This window comes from Oncorhynchus tshawytscha, linkage group LG03 (assembly GCF_018296145.1).
Source record: "Oncorhynchus tshawytscha isolate Ot180627B linkage group LG03, Otsh_v2.0, whole genome shotgun sequence".
Taxonomy (NCBI): Eukaryota; Metazoa; Chordata; class Actinopteri; order Salmoniformes; family Salmonidae; genus Oncorhynchus; species Oncorhynchus tshawytscha.
In genome coordinates, this window is record NC_056431.1 from 57,352,435 (window position 1) to 57,372,595 (window position 20,161).

Sequence of the window (20,161 nt, forward strand, 5' to 3'; positions counted from 1 at the left end):
TCTCGATCATAAGAGATGGGAGCAGCCACATTATGTACAAAATAAGTTAAACAATGCGAGAATCAAACAAAATAGCACAGTTAAGAACCCATGAAACGGCCACCCCCTCCGGCGCCATCTCCATCTGGCTTTCAGGGTTACCTTGTTTTTCAATTGTAAACGTAACTTTTTTTAATGTAGCTGCAGAGATTTAAAACAGCCTTTCACTCGAATATTGTCGGTTTAAATCAGTGCACAAGTGAGCCCCCTCCAGCAGTCTCTCTCCAACTCCATTCAAATTGCATCCAAAATAATTTATCCTGTTCTAGATTGATATACAGTATAACCCTATACTAGAGGTCGACCGATTAATCGGAATGAGCGATTAATTAGGGCCGATTTCAAGTTTTCATAACAATCGGTAATTGGCATTGTCGGACACCGATTATGGCCGATTACATTGCACTCCACGAGGAGGCTGCGTGGCAGGCTGACTACCTGTTACACGAGTGCAGCAAGGAGCCAAGGTAAGTTGCTAGCTAACATTAAACTTATCTTATAAAAAACAATCAATATTAACATAAATCACTAGTGAACTACACATGGTTGATGATATTACTAGTTTATCTAGCTTGTCCAGCGTTGCATATAATCGATGCAGTGCCTGCCTGTTAATTTATCATCGAATTACAGCCTACTTCGCCGAAAAAAGCACTACAATGTGTACCTAACCATAAGCATCAAGGCCTTTATTAAAATCAATACACAAGTACATATGTTTAAACCTGCATATTTAGTTATTATTGCCTGCTAACATGAATTTCTTTTAACTAGGGAAATTGTGTCACATCTCTTGCATTCTGTGCAAGCAGAGTCAGGGTATATGCAGCAGTTTGGGCTGACTGGCTCGTTGCGAACTGTGTGAAGACCATTTCTTCCGAACAAAGACCGTAATACATTTGCCAGAATTGTACATAATTATGACATAACATTGAAGGTTGTGCAATGTAACAGCAATATTTAGACTTAGGGATGCCACCCGTTAGATAAAATACGTAACGGTTCCGTATTTCACTGAAAGAATAAACGTTTTGTTTTCGAAATGATAGTTTCCGGATTTGACCATATCAATGACCTAAGGCTCATAATTCTGTGTGTTATATTATAATTAAGTATATGATTTCATATTTGATAGAGCAGTCTGACTGAGCAGTGGTAGGCAGCAGCAGGCTCGTAAGCATTCATTCAAACAGCACTTTCCTGCAGCTCTTCGTTTGCTTTTTTACATGGCAAATATTGCTCTTTTACTTTCTTCTCCAACACTTTGTTTTTGCATTATTTAAATCAAATTTAACACGTTTCATTATTTATTTGAGACTAAACTGATTTTATTGATGTATTATATTAAGTTAAAATAAAAGTGTTCATTCAGTATTGTTGTAACAGTCATTATTACACACACACACACACACACATATATACAGTGGGGAGAACAAGTATTTGATACACTGCCGATTTTGCAGGTTTTCCTACTTACAAAGCACGTAGAGGTCTATAATTTTTATCATAGGTACACTTCAACTGTGCGAGACGGAATCTAAAACAAAATTCCAGAAAATCACATTGTATGATTTTTAAGTAATTCATTTGCATTTTATTGCATGACATAAGTATTTGATACATCAGAAAAGCATAACTTAATATTTGGTACAGAAACCGTTGTTTGCAATTACAGAGATCATATGTTTCCCTGTAGTTCTTGACCAGGTTTGCACACATTGCAGCAGGGATTTTGGCCCACTCCTCCATACAGACCTTCTCCAGATCCTTCAGGTTTCGGGGCTGTCGCTGGGCAATATGGACTTTCAGCTCCCTCCAAAGATTTTCTATTGGGTTCAGGTCTGGAGACTGGCTTGGCCACTCCAGGACCTTGAGAAGCTTCTTATGGAGCCACTCCTTAGTTACCCTGGCTGTGTGTTTTGGGTCATTGTCATGCTGGAAGACCCAGCCACGAGCCATCTTCAATGCTCTTACTGAGGGAAGGAGGTTGTTGCCCAAGATCTTGCGATACATGGCCCCATCCATCCTCCCCTCAATATGGTGCAGTCATCCTGTCCCCTTTGCAGAGAAGCATCCCCAAAGAATGATGTTACCACCTCCAAGCTTCACAATTGGGATGGTGTTCTTGGGGTTGTACTCATCCTTCTTCCTCCAAACACGGCGAGTGGAGTTTAGACCATAAAGCTCTATTTTTGTCTCATCAGACCACATGACCTTCTCCAATTCCTCCTCTGGATCATCCAGATGGTCATTGGTAAACTTCAGACGGGCCTGGTCATGCGCTGGCTTGAGCAGGTGGAACTTGCGTGCGCTGCAGGATTTTAATCCATGACGGCGTAGTGTGTTACTAATGGTTTTCTTTGAGACTGGTGATCCCTAACCTTCCGAATGATCATTGACGCCCCACGAGGTGAGATCTTGCATGGATACCCAGACCGAGGGTGATTGACCGTCATCTTGAACTTGTTCCATTTTCTAATAATTGCGCCAACAGTTGTTGCCTTCTCACCAAGCTGCTTGCCTATTGTCCTGTAGCCCATCCCAGCCTTTTGCAGGTCTATAATTTTATCCCAGATGTCCTTACACAGCTCTCTGGTCTTGGCCATTGTGGAGAGGTTGGAGTCTGTTTGATTGAGTGCGTTGACAGGTGTCTTTTATACAGGTAACGAGTTCAAACAGGTGCAGTTAAAACAGGTAATGAGTGGAGAACAGGAAGGATTCTTAAAGAAAAACTAACAGGTCTGTGAGAGACAGAATTCTTACTGGTTGGTAGGTGATCAAATACTTGTGTCATGCAATAAAATGCGAATGAATTACTTAATCATACAATGTGATTTTCTGGATTTTTGTTTTAGATTCCGTCTCTCACAGTTGAAGTGTACCTATGTTAGAAATTACAGACCTCTACATGCTTTGTAAGTAGGAAAACCTGCAAAATCGGCAGTGTATCAAGTACTTGTCTTCCCCACTGTATACACACACACACACACACACACACACACACACACACACACACACACACACACACACACACACACATACATACGTATATACGTATACGTATGTATATATATATATATATATACATACATACATACATACGTATATATACATATACATGTATGTATATATATATGTACACACACACACACACACACACATACATATATATATATATATGTTTTCCTACTGTTTGAACTTGTTATCAGTATAAAAGACACCTGTCCACAACCTCAAACAGTCACACTCCAAACTCCACTATGGCCAAGACCAAAGAGCTGTCAAAGGACACCAGAAACAAAATTGTAGACCTGCACCAGGCTGGGAAGACTGAATCTGCAATAGGTAAGCAGCTTGGTTTGAAGAAATCAACTGTGGGAGCATTTATTAGGAAATGGAAGACATACAAGACCACTGATAATCTCCCTCGATCTGGGGCTCCATGCAAGATCTCACCCCGTGGGGTCAAAATGATCACAAGAAGTGAGCAAAACTCCCAGAACCACACGGGGGGACCTAGTGAATGACCTGCAGAGAGCTGGGACCAAAGTAACAAAGCCTACCATTAGTAACATACTATGCCGCCAGGGACTCAAATCCTGCAGTGCCAGACGTGTCCTCCTGCTTAAGCCAGTACATGTCCAGGCCCATCTGAAGTTTGCTAGAGAGCATTTGGATGATCCAGAAGAAGATTGGTAGAATGTCATATGGTCAGATGAAACCAAAATAGAACTTTTTGGTAAAAACTCAACTCGTTGTGTTTGGAGGACAAAGAATGCTGAGTTGCATCCAAAGAACACCATACCTACTGTGAAGCATGGGGGTGGAAACATCATGCTTTGGGGCTGTTTTTCTGCAGAGGGACCAGGATGACTGATCCGTGTAAAGGAAAGAATGAATGGGGCCATGTATTGTGAGATTTTGAGTGAAAACCTCCTTCCATCAGCAAGGCCATTGAAGATGAAACGTGGCTGGGTCTTTCAGCATGACGATGATCCCAAACACACCGCCCGGGCAACGAAGGAGTGGCTTCGTAAGAAGCATTTCAAGGTCCTGGAGTGGCCTAGCCAGTCTCCAGATCTCAACCCCATAGAAAATCTTTGGAGGGAGTTGAAAGTCCGTGTTGCCCAGCAACAGCCCCAAAACATCACTGCTCTAGAAGAGATCTGCATGGAGGAATGGGCCAAAATACCAGCAACAGTGTGTGAAGACTTACAGAAAATGTTTGACCTTTGTTATATACCCTTTGTTGGCAATGACAAAGTATTAAGATACACTTTTGTTATTGACCAAATACTTATTTTCCACCATAATTTGCAAATAAATTCATAAAAAATCCTACAATGTGATTTTCTGGATTTTTTTTTCTCATTTTGTCTGTCATAGTTGAAGTGTACCTATGATGAAAATCACAGGCCTCATCTTTTTAAGTGGGAGAACTTCCACAATTGGTGGCTGACTAAATACTTTCTTGCCTCACTGTATAAACAGAAGCCACTCCTCAGTAAAAGGCCTGAATGCCAAGCGTCACGTCTGGAGGAAACCTGGCACCATCCCTACGGGGAAGCATGGTGGTGGCAGCATCATGCTGTGGGGATGTTTTTCAGCGGCAGCGATTGGGAGACTAGTCAGGATCAAGGCAAAGATGAACGGAGCAAATTAGAGAGAGATCCTTGATGGAAACATGCTCCAGAGCACTCAGGACCTCAGACTGGGGCGAAGGTTCACCTTCCAAAAGGTGAACGACACTAAGCACACAGCCAAGACAACGCAAGAGTGACTTCGGGAACATGTCTCTGGATGTCCTTGAGTGGCCCAGCCAGAGACTGGAACCTAATCGAACATCTCTGGAGAGACCTGAAAATAGCTGTGCAGAGCTTGAGAGGATCTGCAGAGAAGAATGGGAGAAACTCCCCAAATACAGGTGGTCCAAGCTTGTAGCGTCATACCCACAAAGACACAAGGCTGTAATCGCTGCCAAAATGTACTTTAAAACAAAGTACTGAGTAAAGCGTCTGAATACTTATGTAAATGTGACATCAGTTAAAAAAAGTATATAAATTAGCAAAAATTGCACAAAAAAAAAATTTTTTTGCTTTGTCATTATTGGGTATTGTGGGTAGATTGATGAGGGGGAAAAACAATTGAATTAATTTTAGAATAAGGCTGTAACCTAACAAAATGTGGAAAAAGTCCAGGGGTTTGAATACTTTCAGAAGGCACTGTGTCCTAGCCTACTCTTTCAGGTAATAAATTCAATGTATTAGCTTTATGTTGAGCTAATTTATGATGTGTTATGCATGATAAGCTTCTAACTTACAGCCTCTGTCTCTTGCGCAATACGCAAGCACCTGTGCTTCGCTGGACTCTCCTTAAAAAACACTCCTTAACTCGGAGTCCCATGCAGGAACAGCTAGACTAGAATAGCTTGCTGGACATAATGTCTTTAGCATTTCTTATACCAATAGACTATTCGAGGAGACATGCTAGCGGTTTTTTGCTGAATGTTAAATACAGCAGCCAATAGAACTCATGGGTAGTTAGAAAGAAGAGTGAACGCACGATGGCAGTAGGCTATAGCAGTTATTTATTCAGACCCATAACCATTCAATCTTCGTGAAGAGAAGTGAAAGCCTTCTGCATGCAATACTAGTCCTATATTATTCAAAGAACCCATTAGAATGATGAAAAGGACAACGAAATGTATTTAATTTAAATGTTGAAAGCGAGGAAGGAATGAAGCAACAGAGAGAGAAAGGTAGGCTAATAACAGAGGAAATATTATGAAAGGTATAAATGAGTCAGCCTATTAATTATACAAATAGGCCTTATTATACACTGCTCAAAAAAATAAAGGGAACACTAAAATAACACATCCTAGATCTGAATGAATGAAATATTCTTATTTAATATTTTTTTCTTTACATAGTTGAATGTGCTGACAACAAAAATCACAAAAATTATCAATGGAAATCAAATTCATCAACCCATGGAGGTCTGGATTTGGAGTCACACTCAAAATTAAAGTGGAAAACCACACTACAGGCTGATCCAACTTTGATGTAATGTCCTTAAAACAAGTCAAAATGAGGCTCAGTAGTGTGTGTGGCCACCACGTGCCCGTATGACCTCCCTACAACGCCTGGGCATGCTCCTGATGAGGTGGCGGATGGTATCCTGAGGGATCTCCTCCCAGACCTGGACTAAAGCATCCGCCAACTCCTGGACAGTCTGTGGTGCAACGTGGCGTTGGTGGATGGAGCGAGACATGATGTCCCAGATGTGCTCAATTGGATTCAGGTCTGGGGAACGGGCGGGCCAGTCCATAGCATCAATGCCTTCCTCTTGCAGGAACTGCTGACACTCCAGCCACATGAGGTCTAGTATTGTCTTGCATTAGGAGGAACCCAGGGCCAACCGCACCAGCATATGGTCTCACAAGGGGTCTGAGGATCTCGTCTCGGTACCTAATGACAGTCAGGCTACATCTGGCGAGCACATGGAGGGCTGTGCTGCCCCCCCCAAAGAAATGCCACCCCACACCATGACTGACCCACCGCCAAACCGGTCATGCTGGATGTTGCAGGCAGCAGAACGTTCTCCACGGCGTCTTCAGACTCTGTCACGTCTGTCACATGTGCTCAGTGTGAACCTGCTTTCATCTGTGAAGAACACAGGGCGCCAGTGGCGAATTTGCCAATCTTGGTGTTAGCGGTCCTACTGCTGGGTTGTTGCCCTCCTACGGCCTAATCCACGTCTCCTGATGTACTGGCCTGTCTCTGCCTCCATGCACAATGACAGACACAGTAAACCTTCTTGCCACACGCCATCCTGGATGAGCTGCACCTGAGTGTGGGTTGGACTTTCATGCTACCACAACCCCCTTCAAAAGTGACCAAAACATCAGCCAGGAGCATAGGAACTGAGAAGTGGTCTGTGGTCACCACCTGCAGAACCACTCCTTTATTGGGGGTGTCTTGCTAATTGCCTATAATTTCCACCTGTTGTCTATTCCATTTGCACAACAGCATGTGAAATGTATTGTCAATCAGTGTTGCTTCCTAAGTGGACAGTTTGATTTCACAGAAGTGTGATTGACTTGGAGTTACATTGTGTTGTTTAACTGTTCCCTTTATTTTTTTGAGCAGTGTATTTCAAAATGAAAATTAATGTGTGTAATTTCAATCCATATAATACAGCATGTTAATGTAGGGCTCATAAATGTATTTAATATATGGATCATCAGACTCAGGTAGCATCAGGTTTGAATTTTTATGCTGATCAAAGCCCTAATAAAACCCAGACATATGTATATGCTTCATAATGCTTTGAATGACACTTCCGGTTTTGTTGGGAAATACTTGGTGACCCAGGAGAAAAGTGATTTATTCTCAGGATGGAACATTTGTAAAATACAGGGCAAACATTCAACCCTAATGTGCAACTCTACTGATAAGAGACAGGCCTGGAATAGTGCTGGAATAGTGGTGCTGTCAGCAGTTGTCAGTCACACACTTTTTTTGTCAATATAGGAAGGAGATGTGACTATGCTACAACAGCTGACCCCAGATCAGAACATAGGGTTTGTAAATAGCTGTGAGGGTTGTCCTCCGGGGTGTATATCTCACACAGCTCATTAGCTCTGTCACTACTGGCAGGGGATCAAGTGGTCGGGAGGGACAGTCAGTGGGTAACAGACCTACTTGTAAAATCTACATGATTTTTCCAGACATGGGTTTAAAATAGTATTTGTGTTTTCTTTCAAATATTTAAGGTCACTTTATTTGGTTTCCACTGCATAATGAACCACTGGAGTAGCCCAAACAGGGCGAACCCCCCCCCTGCTGGAGTTTTAAGGCTGGTGGAGGATGGGATAGTAGAGGACAAGTGTTGTGTTCCAACGTGGGATGTAGTAGTAGTACCTGTGTGTCCTTTGAAGGTGGTGACCAGACTACAGCTGTCCTGCTCCAGCTTCAGGATGGTCACCTGACCAGAGTGGTCACCCACAAAGGCGTGCCTTGTCTCCACATCAAACCTGGGAGAGGTTGTGTCAAGGACAAAGACATGACAGTGGCAATGACTGATTAAAGAGGCAATCTGCAGTTGCTACATTCATTTTTGGCTTTATAAATGAATGATATGTACCCATAGATGATTGAAGAATATAACGTATAAATGCCTCATGACCTTAGTTCAACTGTCGTACCACATCAGAACTGAAAATATAATTATAATTACAAGCATTTTATGTGTCAAAGGCTTTTATTGACAATTACACAAAGTTGATGCAAAGAGTCAATATTTGCAGTGTTGACCCTTCTTTTTCAAGTCCTCTGCAATCTGCCCTGACATGCTGTCAATTAACTTCTGGGCCATATCCTGACTGATGGCAGCCCATTCTTACATAATCAATACTTGGAGTTTGTCAGAATTTGTGGGTTTTTGTTTGTCTACCCGCCTCTTGAGGATTGACCACCAGTTCTCAATGGGATTAAGGTCTGGGGAGTATCCTGGCCATGGACCCAAAATACAGATGTTTTGTTCCCCGAGCCACTTAGTTATCACTTTTGCCTTATGGCAAGGTGCTCCATCATGCTGGAAAAGGCATTGTTTGTCACCAAACTGTTCCAGGATGGTTGGGAGAAGTTGCTCTTGAAGGATGTGCAAAATTGTGAGTGAGCCCACTCCCTTGGCTGAGAAGCAACCCCACACATGAATGGTCTCAGGATGCTTTACTGTTGGCATGACACAGGACTGATGGTAGCACTCACCTTGTCTTCTCCGGACAAGCTTTTTTCCAGATGCCCCAAACAATCAGAAAAGGATTCATCAGAGAAAATGACTTTACCCCAGTCCTCAGCAGTCTAACCCATGTACCTTTTGCAGAATATCAGCCTCCCCCTGATGTTTTTCTGGGAGAGAAGTGGCTTCTTTGCTGCCCTTCTTGACACCAGTCCATCCTCCAAAAGTCTTCGCCTCATTGTGCGTGCAGATGCACTCACCTGCCTGCTGCCATTCCTGAGCAAGCTCTGTACTGGTGGTGCCCCGATCCCACAGCTGATTCAACTTTAGGAGACGGTCCTGGCCCTTGCTGGACTTCCTTGGGCACCCTGAAGCCTTCTTCACAACAATTGAACCGCTCTCCTTGAAGTTCTTGATGACCTGATAAATGGTTGATTTAGATGCAATCTTACCGGCAGCAATATCCTTGCCTGTGAAGCCCTTTTTGTGCAAAGCAATGATTATGGCACGCGTTTCCTTGCAGGTAACCATGTTTGACAGAGGAAGAACAATGATTCCAAGCACCACCCTCCTTTTGACGCTTCCAGTCTGTTATTCAAACTCAATCAGCATGACAGAGTGATCTCCAGCCCTGTCCTTGTCAACACTCACACCTGTATTAACGAGAGAATCACTGACATGATGTCAGCTGGTCCTTTTTTAGCAGGGCTGAAATGCAGTGGAAATGTTTTTTGGGGATTCAGTTCAAATGCATGGCAAAGAGGGACTTTGCAATTAATTGCAATTCATCTGATCACTCTTCATAACATTCTGGAGTATATGCAAATTGCCATCATGCAAACTGAAGCAGCAGACTTTGTGAAAATTAATGTGTGTCATTCTCAAACCTTTTGGCCACAACTGTACGTGTGGCATAGCAACATCATGTGAATAGCATAGAAAGAGTAGAATAGGTTGTTTCTAACTGATGAAGGATACTGTAGTCCAGAGACCCAGGCTATGGTGCGGTATAACCCCAGCTGTGTTCCACTCTCAGAGCAGTGCCAGGTGAGGTTCTTGTCCTGTCCTGTACTAAGGACCCACTCCATCTCCAACACAAAGAGCACCACTGTCACTTTGCCCTGGTGGGCTAAAAAACACACACACTTATGAAACACATCATGATAATAAAACAGATAAAACAATACAGGTATATATGACCAAACATAGTATACAGTAGATGGACTGGTGTTCTTTGCATCCTCAATCTTAGCTTCTTGCTTTTAGAGGTCTTGCAGATGAAACCAAGCAAAGTGCCATGAACAGAAAAATATATATATATTTTGACTGGTTTAATCCCTTCCTGCCATTGACCGGAGTCAGTTGAGGCACACAGAGAACACAGCCTGTGTCTACACTTCCCTTCTCACCCTCATAGGTCCTTTCCGGGGTCATCTTGTTGTAGTCTTCAGACAGTATGAACTCCTGAAACACAGGAAGTATGTCACTCACTGGTTTTCCCAAGAAGTAGCGCAATATTTATTTGTTATGGGACATACTTTTGGGTCAAAATGATCCAACGCTTAAAATAACCTTATGAAGAGCCCTAAGCAAAAACGGAAGTGCTTAGCTTTAAAATTATATCCATGTTATTTTTAGACAGGCAATTTATTCTGCAAATAAATCCCATAATCTACACATAATGACAAAGGGTTTTTACAGTAACCATAGCCTACACGTCCAATGAGATCACCAATTACAAAAATGTGAGGGCAATTATTCAACAACTCGCTTAAATTTCCCAGTGAAACAGCCATTCCTGAAGATGAAAGCATATTTACTATCCCAGTGTTGATTGATCCACCTAACTGCTTAGCCAATCATGCAAGATATTACTCAGAGATACAAACCCTCTGGGAGTATAGATCAGTGCTGGGTGTCTGGAGAAGCAAAGACAAAAAAAGCAAACATTGTCACTTACAGAGATGGTTCCATTCTCCATTCCCACAGACAGCCTCCTGGTCTCTGGGTTAAAGGACATACAGGAGCATGAAGCTACAAAAAGAAAGAAATGACAAGTCTAAGAAAAGTTGGTGTATTAAAACTGGAACAGATGCTAAAACAGATTCCATACAGACAGAATAGCTAACGACAGCTCACAAAATGAGGCCAATGGAGTTGCTAGGCCTAGATGCTTAACTCCATGCATGCATAAGTGGCTAATGCGAGACGAGTACTCACCTGGCATAGTGTGATAGATGCTGGGCCAGTACTGGCCACTGTCTCTCTTCAACCATATCCGGATCGTCCTGCGGGTCAGATGCATACTTTGGTAATGGTATTACGGTAAAATGTCCCTTAAGAGTTTTTGGGAAACGTGGTCGCATAAAAACCTAAATATCTGCTCCGAATTAAGATTAAAAAGATGTCTGCAGAAAGAATGGGGTGTCAGCTATAACATGGCACCTTGAGTTTGAAAAGAAAAAAAAAAAAAAACGATTTTGTTGAAGTGGATTTAGACCTGGTAACGAAATTGCACCATGGGTTCCTGATCTGTACTACACAGAAATTCATAATTACAGATCATCACCGATCCTCCACCAAATGTCCCAGTGGGTGCGAGACACTGTGGCTTGTAGGCCTCTCCAGGTCTCGCACCCACTGTGAAATTTGGAGGAGGATCGGTGATGATCTGGGGGTGCTTCAGCAAGGCTGGAATCGGGCAGATTGGTCTTTGTGAAGGACACATGAATCAAGCCATGTACAAGGTTGTCCTGGAAGAAAACTTGCTTCTTTCTGCTTTGACAATGTTCCCAAACTCTGAGGACTGTTTTTTCCAGCAGGACAATGATCAATGCCACACAGCCAGGTCAATCAAGGTGTGGATGGAGGACCACCAGATCAAGACCCTGTCATGTCCAGCCAAATCCCCAGACCTGAACCCCATTGAAAGCCTCTGGAATGTGATCAAGAAGAAGATGGATGGTCACAAGCCATTAAACAAAGCCGAGCTTCTTGAATTTTTGCGCCAGGAGTGGCATAAAGTCACCCAACATCAATGTGAAAGACTGGTGGAGAGCATGCCAAGACACATGAAAGCTGTGATTGAAAATCAGGGTTATTCCACCAAATATTGATTAATGAACTCTAAGTTAAAACATTAGTATTGTGTTGCTTGAAAATGAATATGAACTTATTTTATTTGCATTGTTCGAGGTCTGAAAACACTGCATCTTTTTTGTTATTTTAACCAGTTGTCATTTTCTGCAAATAAATGCTCTCAATGACAATATTTTTAATTGGAATTTGGGAGAAATGTTGTCAGTAGTTTATAGAATAAAATAAATGTTAATTTTACCCAAACACATACCTATAAATAGTCAAACCAGAGAAACTGATCATTTTGCAGTGGTCTCTTCATTTTTTACAGGGCTTTATGTGAAAATGGAGCGTTTTCTATGTTTTGTGGGAAAAACGAGGGGAATATAAGTGTTAACAATTACATCATGTTATTTTAACCAATTATGAGTAGGCATTGGTTGATTCTGTCATTGGAAACACTTACCTTCCTCTATCTTTTTTTAATACAAAACATAGAAATGTGCAATTTACACATACTGTATGATGTTGGGCTGGTGAGATGATGAATATAAAGTTGAACTTTTTTTTAAATTTCCCTTTAATAACTCAAAGAAAATGAACACAAGTAAAATCACAATTACTTGTTACTTATGTGACCTTTGAATGACTGGAATGAGCATGTGGTTGAGACTGTGGGAATTTTATTACACGCTAGAGAGAGATGACCAGTGGGCTTTCATGTCAGCTGACTGACAAGCCCGGTTGTTTTTATGCAACGTCTGCATGACAGTATATCAGTGGTCGATAAACAGACAGACACAGTGTAGAAGTCAGGTTTCTGATGAGATACATCTCTCTCTCTGCCTATTAGTTTTAAAGCGGGGTGACATTGGTACACATCAAGACCAATGTGTACAGGTCTAAAGGAGCGAAGACGCTAGGTGACCACGTCCAGCCAGAAAGAGCCATGACGACATGCTGCATACAAAATAAGCTCCAGCTGACTAAACTCCATGGTGAAGGAAGTTTCTGATGACCTCAACCAACGGAATTGAGCAGAGAGCAGGCTTTGTGGAATTCAGCTTTGGATACAGCGATTTCACCCAAGGTCAATACTTTTTTATTTTTTATTATGAAATGATTGTGCTCAATTTTGTCTTCAGTAGTTTTATGCCTTTGTTTGTTGAAATCCATACTTTTTCAAAAAATGCTACTCAAATATAGCATCATGAAGAAAAAAAAATACTTGCCCTTTCAGATTCTCTGATTCTGCATATTTTTTATACTGAATGTAACCAGATCTTCAACCAAACCCTAATATTAGATAAAGGGAACCGGAGTTTACAAATATCAACAAAAAAAAACATATTTTATTTATTTAATTAACAAAGTTCTGCAACACTCAATTTCCCTGTGTGAAAAAATTATTTGCCCCCTTACACTCTCAATAACTAGTTGTGCCACCTTTAGCTGCAATGACTGCAACCAAATGCTTCCTGTAGTCTTGATCAGTCTCCCACGTTGCTGTGGAGGAATTTTGGCCCACTCTTGCATGCAGAACTGCTTTAACTCATTTTTGGGTTTTCAAGCATGAACTGCTCATTTTAAGTCCTGCCACAACAACTCAATTGGTATTAGGTCTGGACTTTGACGAGGCCATTCCAAAACGTTAAATTTGTTGCTTTTTAGACATTTCCATGTAGACTTGATTGTGTGTTTTGGATCATTGTCTTGCTGAATGACCCAGCTGCGCTTCAACTTCGGCTCACAGACAGATGGCCTGACATTCTCCTGTAGAATTCTCTGATACAGAACAGAATTCATGATTCCTTCTATTAAGGCAAGTCGTCCAGGTCCTGAGGCAGCAAAGCATCCACAAACCATCACACTACCACCACCATGCTTGACCATTGGTATGAGGTTCTTACTGTAGAATGCTAGGTTTGGTTTTTGCCAGGCATAATGGGACCCATGTCATCCAGAAAGTTCACTCAAGTTTGCTAAAAAAAAAGCACCTGTGGAAGAATGTGCTATGGACAGATGATTCAAAAGTATAACTTCTTGGACGATATGGGTTTTGTGAAAAAAGATACAGCAATTGAGACTGCATTGATTCCATGTGTTATTTCAAAGTTTTTATGCCTTCACTATTATTCTACAATGTAGAAAATAGTACAAATAAAGAAAAACCCTTGAATGGAGTAAGTGTCCAAACTTTTGACTGGTACCGTGTGTGTGTGTGTGTGAGTGGGAGAGATAGATAGATATCTATCTCTCTCTCTCACACACACACACACACAGTTGAAGTCTGAAGTTTACATACACCTTAGCCAAATACATTTAATCTCAGTTTTCACAATTCCTGACATGTATAAGGCCAGTTAGGATCACCACTTTATTTTAAGAATGTGAAATGTCAGAATAATAGTAGAGAGAATGATTTCAGCTTTTATTTCTTTCATAACAATCCCAGTGGGTCAGAAGTTTACACACACTCAATTAGTATTTGGTAGCATTGCCTTTAAATTGTTTAACTTGGGTCAATCTTTTCGGGTAGCCTTCCACAAGCTTCCCACAATGTTGGGTGAATTTTGACCCATTCCTCCTGACAGAGCTGGTGTAACAGTCAGGTTTGTAGGCCTCCCTGCTCGCACATGCTTTTTCAGTTCTGCCCACAAATTATCTACGGAATTGAGGTCAGGGCTTTGTGATGGCCACTCCAATACCTTGGCTTTGTTGTCCTTAAGCCATTTTGCCACAACTTTGGAAGTATGCTTGGGGCCATTGTCCATTTGGAAGACCCATTTGCGACCAAGCTTTAACTTCCTGACTGATGTCTTGAGATGTTGCTTCAATATATCCACATCATTTTCCTCCCTCATGAGGCCATCTATTTTGTGAAGTGCACCAGTCCCTCCTGCAGCAAAGCACCACCACAACATGATGCTGCCACCCTTGTGCTTCACAGTTGGGATGTTGTTCTTCGGCTTGCAAGCCGAAGAAGTGGCTTCTTCCTTGCAGAGCGGTGGTTTCTTCCTTACAGAGCGGCCTTTCAGGTTATGTCGATATAGGACTCGTTTTACTGTTGATATAGATACTTTTATATCCGTTTCCTCCAGCATCTTCAAAAGGTCCTTTGCAGTTGTTCTGGGATTGATTTGCACTTTTCGCACCAAAATATGTTCCTCTCTAGGAGACAGAACGCGTCTCCTTCCTGAGCGGTATGACAGCTGCGTGGTCCCAAGGTGTTTATACTTGCGTACTACTGTTTGTACAGATGAATGTGGTGGTACCTTCAGGCATTTGGAAATTTCTCCCAAAGATGATCCAGACTTGTGGAGGTCTACAATTTTTTTCAGAGGTCTTGGCTGATTTCTTTTGATTTTCTCATGATGTCAAGCAAAGAGGCACTGAGTTTGAAAGTAGGCCTTGAAATGCATCCTAGGGGAACCTCCAATTGACTCAAATTATGTCAATTAGCCTATCAGAAGCTTCTAAAGCCATGACATAATTTTCTGGAATTTTCAAGGCTGTTTAAAGGCACAGTCAACTTGGTGCATGTAAACTTCTGACCTACTGGAATTGTAATACAGTGAATTATAAGTGAAATAATCTGTCTGTAAACAGCTGTTGGAAAAATTACTTGTGTCATGCACAAAGTAGATGTCCTAACCGACGTGCCAAAACTATAGTTTGTTAACAAGAAATTTGTGGAGTGGTTGAAAAACTATTTTTTTATATGACTCCAACCTAAGTGTATGTAAACTTCCGACTTCAACTGTATACCCACACACACACACTAGTCTAAGTCTATGTGAGGGAGGGGTAAAAGGTGGGACAGATGTTAATAATCATTATGCTCAGAGCTTAAATGTATCAATCTACACATTGGTTGTTGTATGACATTACAGATGCTCATTCTACTTTGTTTGATATTCTCCCCATTGTTATTGATTACTGCATTGTTGGGTTTACAGATTGCAAGAAAGGCATGTTTTTTTGCCACTTAAGATATGCACCTACTGAAATGACACCTGATTGTATGAAATATTATACCTTAGCTGCTAAAACAAAAAATTGGGCCAACCAAGAATACATTTTTTGGAAGTGGTTTGTTGTGCACACATTTATGAACATCTGCAATCTCACCTTTGCTAGAGTATCTCAGGAAGGTCCGCCACCACACACACTTTGTGTAGCCTGAGGGAGGGGTAAATCTAGTGAGTCTTGCATAGAAGGTGTGGGAGGAGCTGCGAATGGAAATTTCCCCATTGAAAGTCTATGGCCTTTGAAATGCATTCAATTGTATGCATATATTGCTATGGTTTAAAAAGTAGAAATTGTATCAAAACTATTTTGTCAGATAATCTAGTCTGAAGTAGTCAGTAATGTTAGCTTGGTGTCTCTAGCTCAAAGGTTTTGAGCAGGGGTGGGCAGAAGAAAAATAATATGAGTATGTTGACTCACTAAAACCCTAAAAGTATTACCTATGGTTAGGTCAGTAGCATATGTGTGTGATTAATTGCAACAGGTCAAAATAAATAACTTGAATGTCAATGATTTATTGTGTACAACATTAAATGTGCATAAATTAACGGCTAATTTGCATATTAAATGCCAATTTGCATATTAAATGCCAATGTGCATATATCATTTCTTTATTTATCCTTTATTTTATTTAACCAGACAAGTCAGTTAAGAACAAATTGTTATGTACAATGACGGCCTACCCAAGCCAAACCCAGATGACACTGGGCCAATTGTGCACCACCCTATGGGACTCAATCACGGCCGGATGTTCGAATCCAGGCTGTATCACCAGGCACTGTAGTGATGCCTCTTGCAATGAGATGCAGTGCCTTAGACCGCTGCGCCACTCGGGAGCCCAAATGCATACCTATATATTTAATCCCAATTCATTTTGAAATGCACATTGTATAACCCTGCATGTCATTTTGATAGGAAATTCATATCCTAGAATGTTTGTTAATCTGAGCCCACCTGTGTCATTTTGGTGCTATTTTTGTTAAACACTTTCTCTAGCGACCTTTGACCCAGATTTCGGGTCAAATGTTTTGTTTATTCCATGTGTAACTCTGTGTTGTTGTATGTTTCGAACTGCTTTGCTTTATTCTCGGCCAGGTCGCAGTTGTAAATGAAAACTTGTTCTCAACTTGCCTACCTGGCTAAGTAAAGGTGAAATAAATGACATACATGAAGCAAAGTGTACTATGCTTCTGAGATTGTTGTATCATTGGGAATGCTCAGTTCAAGCGATGTTTATTTTACCCCCCCAACACCCTACTACAGAGGACAAACATAAGAACAAGGTAAGCGTGTGTATATATATATATAAATATATATATATATATATAAATATTGACCTTTACCGAATCGATGTGATCGGAACTGAATTACACAAAGCCTTGTCTCTGCTCACCTTGTGGAGTGAATAAGAAATGTTATTCACCTTGATTGAGTTTAGTCAGCTAACGTCGCATAAATAAACTCGAGCAATGACCGAGCGGTCGGTTCGGAGGGAAAACCCACTAAGCGATAGGGATCTTATAGCGTCAGTAGCGACAAGTTTGCATAGATATTGTGCAAAATGTATGTAATATTGTAACGTTAGATAGTCACATATTTGAAAACATGGTCTCATAAAAGGGTATAGTAAAGCAGTACCATCCTACCTGTCATCAGACACGCTGATCACCCCGTCCTCCTTCGGAATTATAACCGCCGTGTTCACAACATCTTGGGAAGACTCGATTTTATTGAGCAGAACAGGCGTCCGAGTCTGCGGTTTGGGTTGTATTTCTGCCGCCATGCTGGAGGTATAGCTCCTTCGACAGTTCTGGCTCTCCGTAACATAACACCCTAATCGAGCCGCATAGGTATTCTAGGTTGTAGTAGCTAGAAACTGTTTGAACACAGCGACCCGTGTGTTGCAACAGCCAAAGATGCTGATTGTCAGCTGACAAGACATTCACCTACTACGACGCCCATGTTCGAACCATAGACATGCGCGAAAAACTAGAACGCAAGGCTACCGGAAGTTGCAATATTGTTTTACTTGTTACTGTATATACAAATGGTTAAAACAAGCTAGAAATTAGCACATACTGATGAAATCACATAAGTTATGTGATATTCAGCATTCTTACTATGTAAACAGTTCTGCAATATTAATCTCGTATTTTTGTAGGTACTAACGGAGGCAGGCTAACATTTGAAATGGCTCATAGGTCAAAGCAATGACGTTTGAAAGCTTATGGGGAAATGCAAAGCCGGAGGTATTTAGCTCCTTCGTAACATAACAACCTAGCCGAGCCGCATAGGTATTCGAGGTTGTAGTAGCTAGCAAGCTAGAAACTGTTTGAACACAGCGACCCGTGTGTTGTAACAGCCAAAGATGCTGCTAGTCAGCTGACAGGACATTGAACAACGACGCCCATGTTCGCGCCATAGATATCGAAAAAAATAGAATGGAAAGGCTACCGGAAAATCAATATTAGAAAAGTTGTACTATGCAAATAGTACAAATTATTAAAATGATCACATACTGATGAAATCACATCAGTTATGTGATATTCCGCATCCCTGCTATGTAAACAGTTCTGCAAAAATGCTAAATAGAGAGTCATTTTATTGGCGTATTTTTGTAGGCACTAACAGCGGTAGGCTAACTCCATCCGCAATGGTCAAAGCAATAACATATGACATTTCAAAGCCTATGGGGAAATGAATGGGGGGTTTGTAGGGTTTTTGGATCAACGCCGAAAATAAGGTCAGTGTTAAACACAGGCTTAGGAGATCTTATACGTTTTGATCTATGAGATAATCTTCATCAGCTAACATCACTTTTTGTGAATTTTGAAACATTTATGTAATCAAAACAAGCACAAAGGATTCATAAAGGTCATGTTAACTAAATGCTATTGTCTCATATAGAACAAAACGTATAAGATCTCCAAAACCTGCAGTTAACCTCAAACCTAATTTCTGGTGATTATCCCAAAACTCCATTCTTTTCCCATTAATTTCACCTATAGGAATATTCAACGAACCAGAGGTAGAAAATACTAACTCATTTCCGTTTTTTAGGACTACAAGCTGGCAAGCTCTATTGATTGGCTTGAATAAAACCTTTCTGTATAAATTAGGCTATAGCAGCTGCAGTATTATTATCCAATTGAAATCTTTAAAAATATGAAATTTGAAAATTATGCACAAACGAGAACATCACTTTCGTATGGTAATGGGGAAACCTTCAAAATAGCATTTCATCACATTGCATTTTAAACAATGGCCACTTTTTTAAGACCAATAATGAAAGTTACAATGTTTAGACTGATATGTTGATAATATTGGGCTGTAGAGGAAACACCTGTCTTAGCTAAAGTGGGGTGGAAATGATTCACTATGGTCTCTAGTTCTAACCAAATATGTTTTAAAAATTAAATACGTGTATATTCAATTTTTTTACAAAGACATATGTTTTGTTTTTTAGGGGGACTGTGTGGCAATGCCACGTTCTGACCTTAGTTCCTTTGTTTTGTCTTTGTTTTAGTATGGTCAGGGTGTGATTTGGGGTGGGCCGTCTATGTTTTTTTTTCTATAATTTGGGATTTTTGTGTTTGGCCTGGTATGGTTCTCAATCAGAGGCAGCTGTCAATCGTTGTCCCTGATTGAGAACCATACTTAGGTAACCTGGTTTCACTTTTGAGTTGTGGGTGATTATTTTCCGTGTCAGTGTTTGTGCCACACGGAACTGTTTTGGTTTTGTTATTGCACGTTGTCGTTTATTGTTTTGTTCATTATTCTTATTAAACAATATGGACACTTACCGCGCTGCGCATTGGTCCTTTGATCCTTCCTACTACTCCTCCTCGTCAGAGGAAGACAACCGTTACAGGCAAGGCCTGCTGCGGCTTTTTACTCCGCCCCCTCCATTGCCCCAATGCAATACTGTATATGGAATACAAATTGGGCTGTAGAAAAAAACCTTACTACCTATCCCAGCAAAAATGTGGGTCTCTACTAACCAAATATGTTTTGTTTTTGAGAGGGACCGTGGACTGTGTCATACATATCCAGCAGTACTTCGTACTCTGCCCCCTCCATTTCCCCCAATGCAATACATATATGGAATAGGGTTGTAGAGAAAAAACATTACTAACTAGAGCTAGGTTTCCATCCAATTGGTGACAGATGTTCATGCAAATATTCTAAAATTTACATAAAAAAGAGCACTTTCTCACCAGAAACCACGTTTCCATTCAGTTTTTATGTGAATAGTCATACTCTATATAAAGAA

The 20,161-nt window shown here is 41.0% G+C and overlaps 1 protein-coding gene across 2 annotated transcripts in view; it reads right to left on the minus strand.

Annotated features, from left to right (window-relative positions):
* The window catches only part of LOC112235457 (WD repeat and FYVE domain-containing protein 2), a 34,644-nt gene extending 16,388 nt beyond the window's left edge, over positions 1-18,256 (minus strand). The window contains exons 1-6 of one of the 2 annotated variants that reach the window (XR_002951069.2): positions 17,535-18,256; positions 11,002-11,069; positions 10,742-10,815; positions 10,191-10,245; positions 9,760-9,910; positions 7,962-8,074 (exon numbers count right to left, since the gene is read on the minus strand). Coding sequence is in view for 1 of the 2 variants with exons in the window: in XM_024403913.2 (XP_024259681.1) it covers positions 7,962-8,074; positions 9,760-9,910; positions 10,191-10,245; positions 10,742-10,815; positions 11,002-11,069; positions 17,535-17,671 (598 nt within the window). In the remaining variant the exon portion in view is untranslated. The remainder of the gene's footprint in view (positions 1-7,961; positions 8,075-9,759; positions 9,911-10,190; positions 10,246-10,741; positions 10,816-11,001; positions 11,070-17,534) is intronic. The other variant, XM_024403913.2, reaches the window with a different exon arrangement.
* Between the last annotated feature and the right edge of the window lie 1,905 nt (positions 18,257-20,161).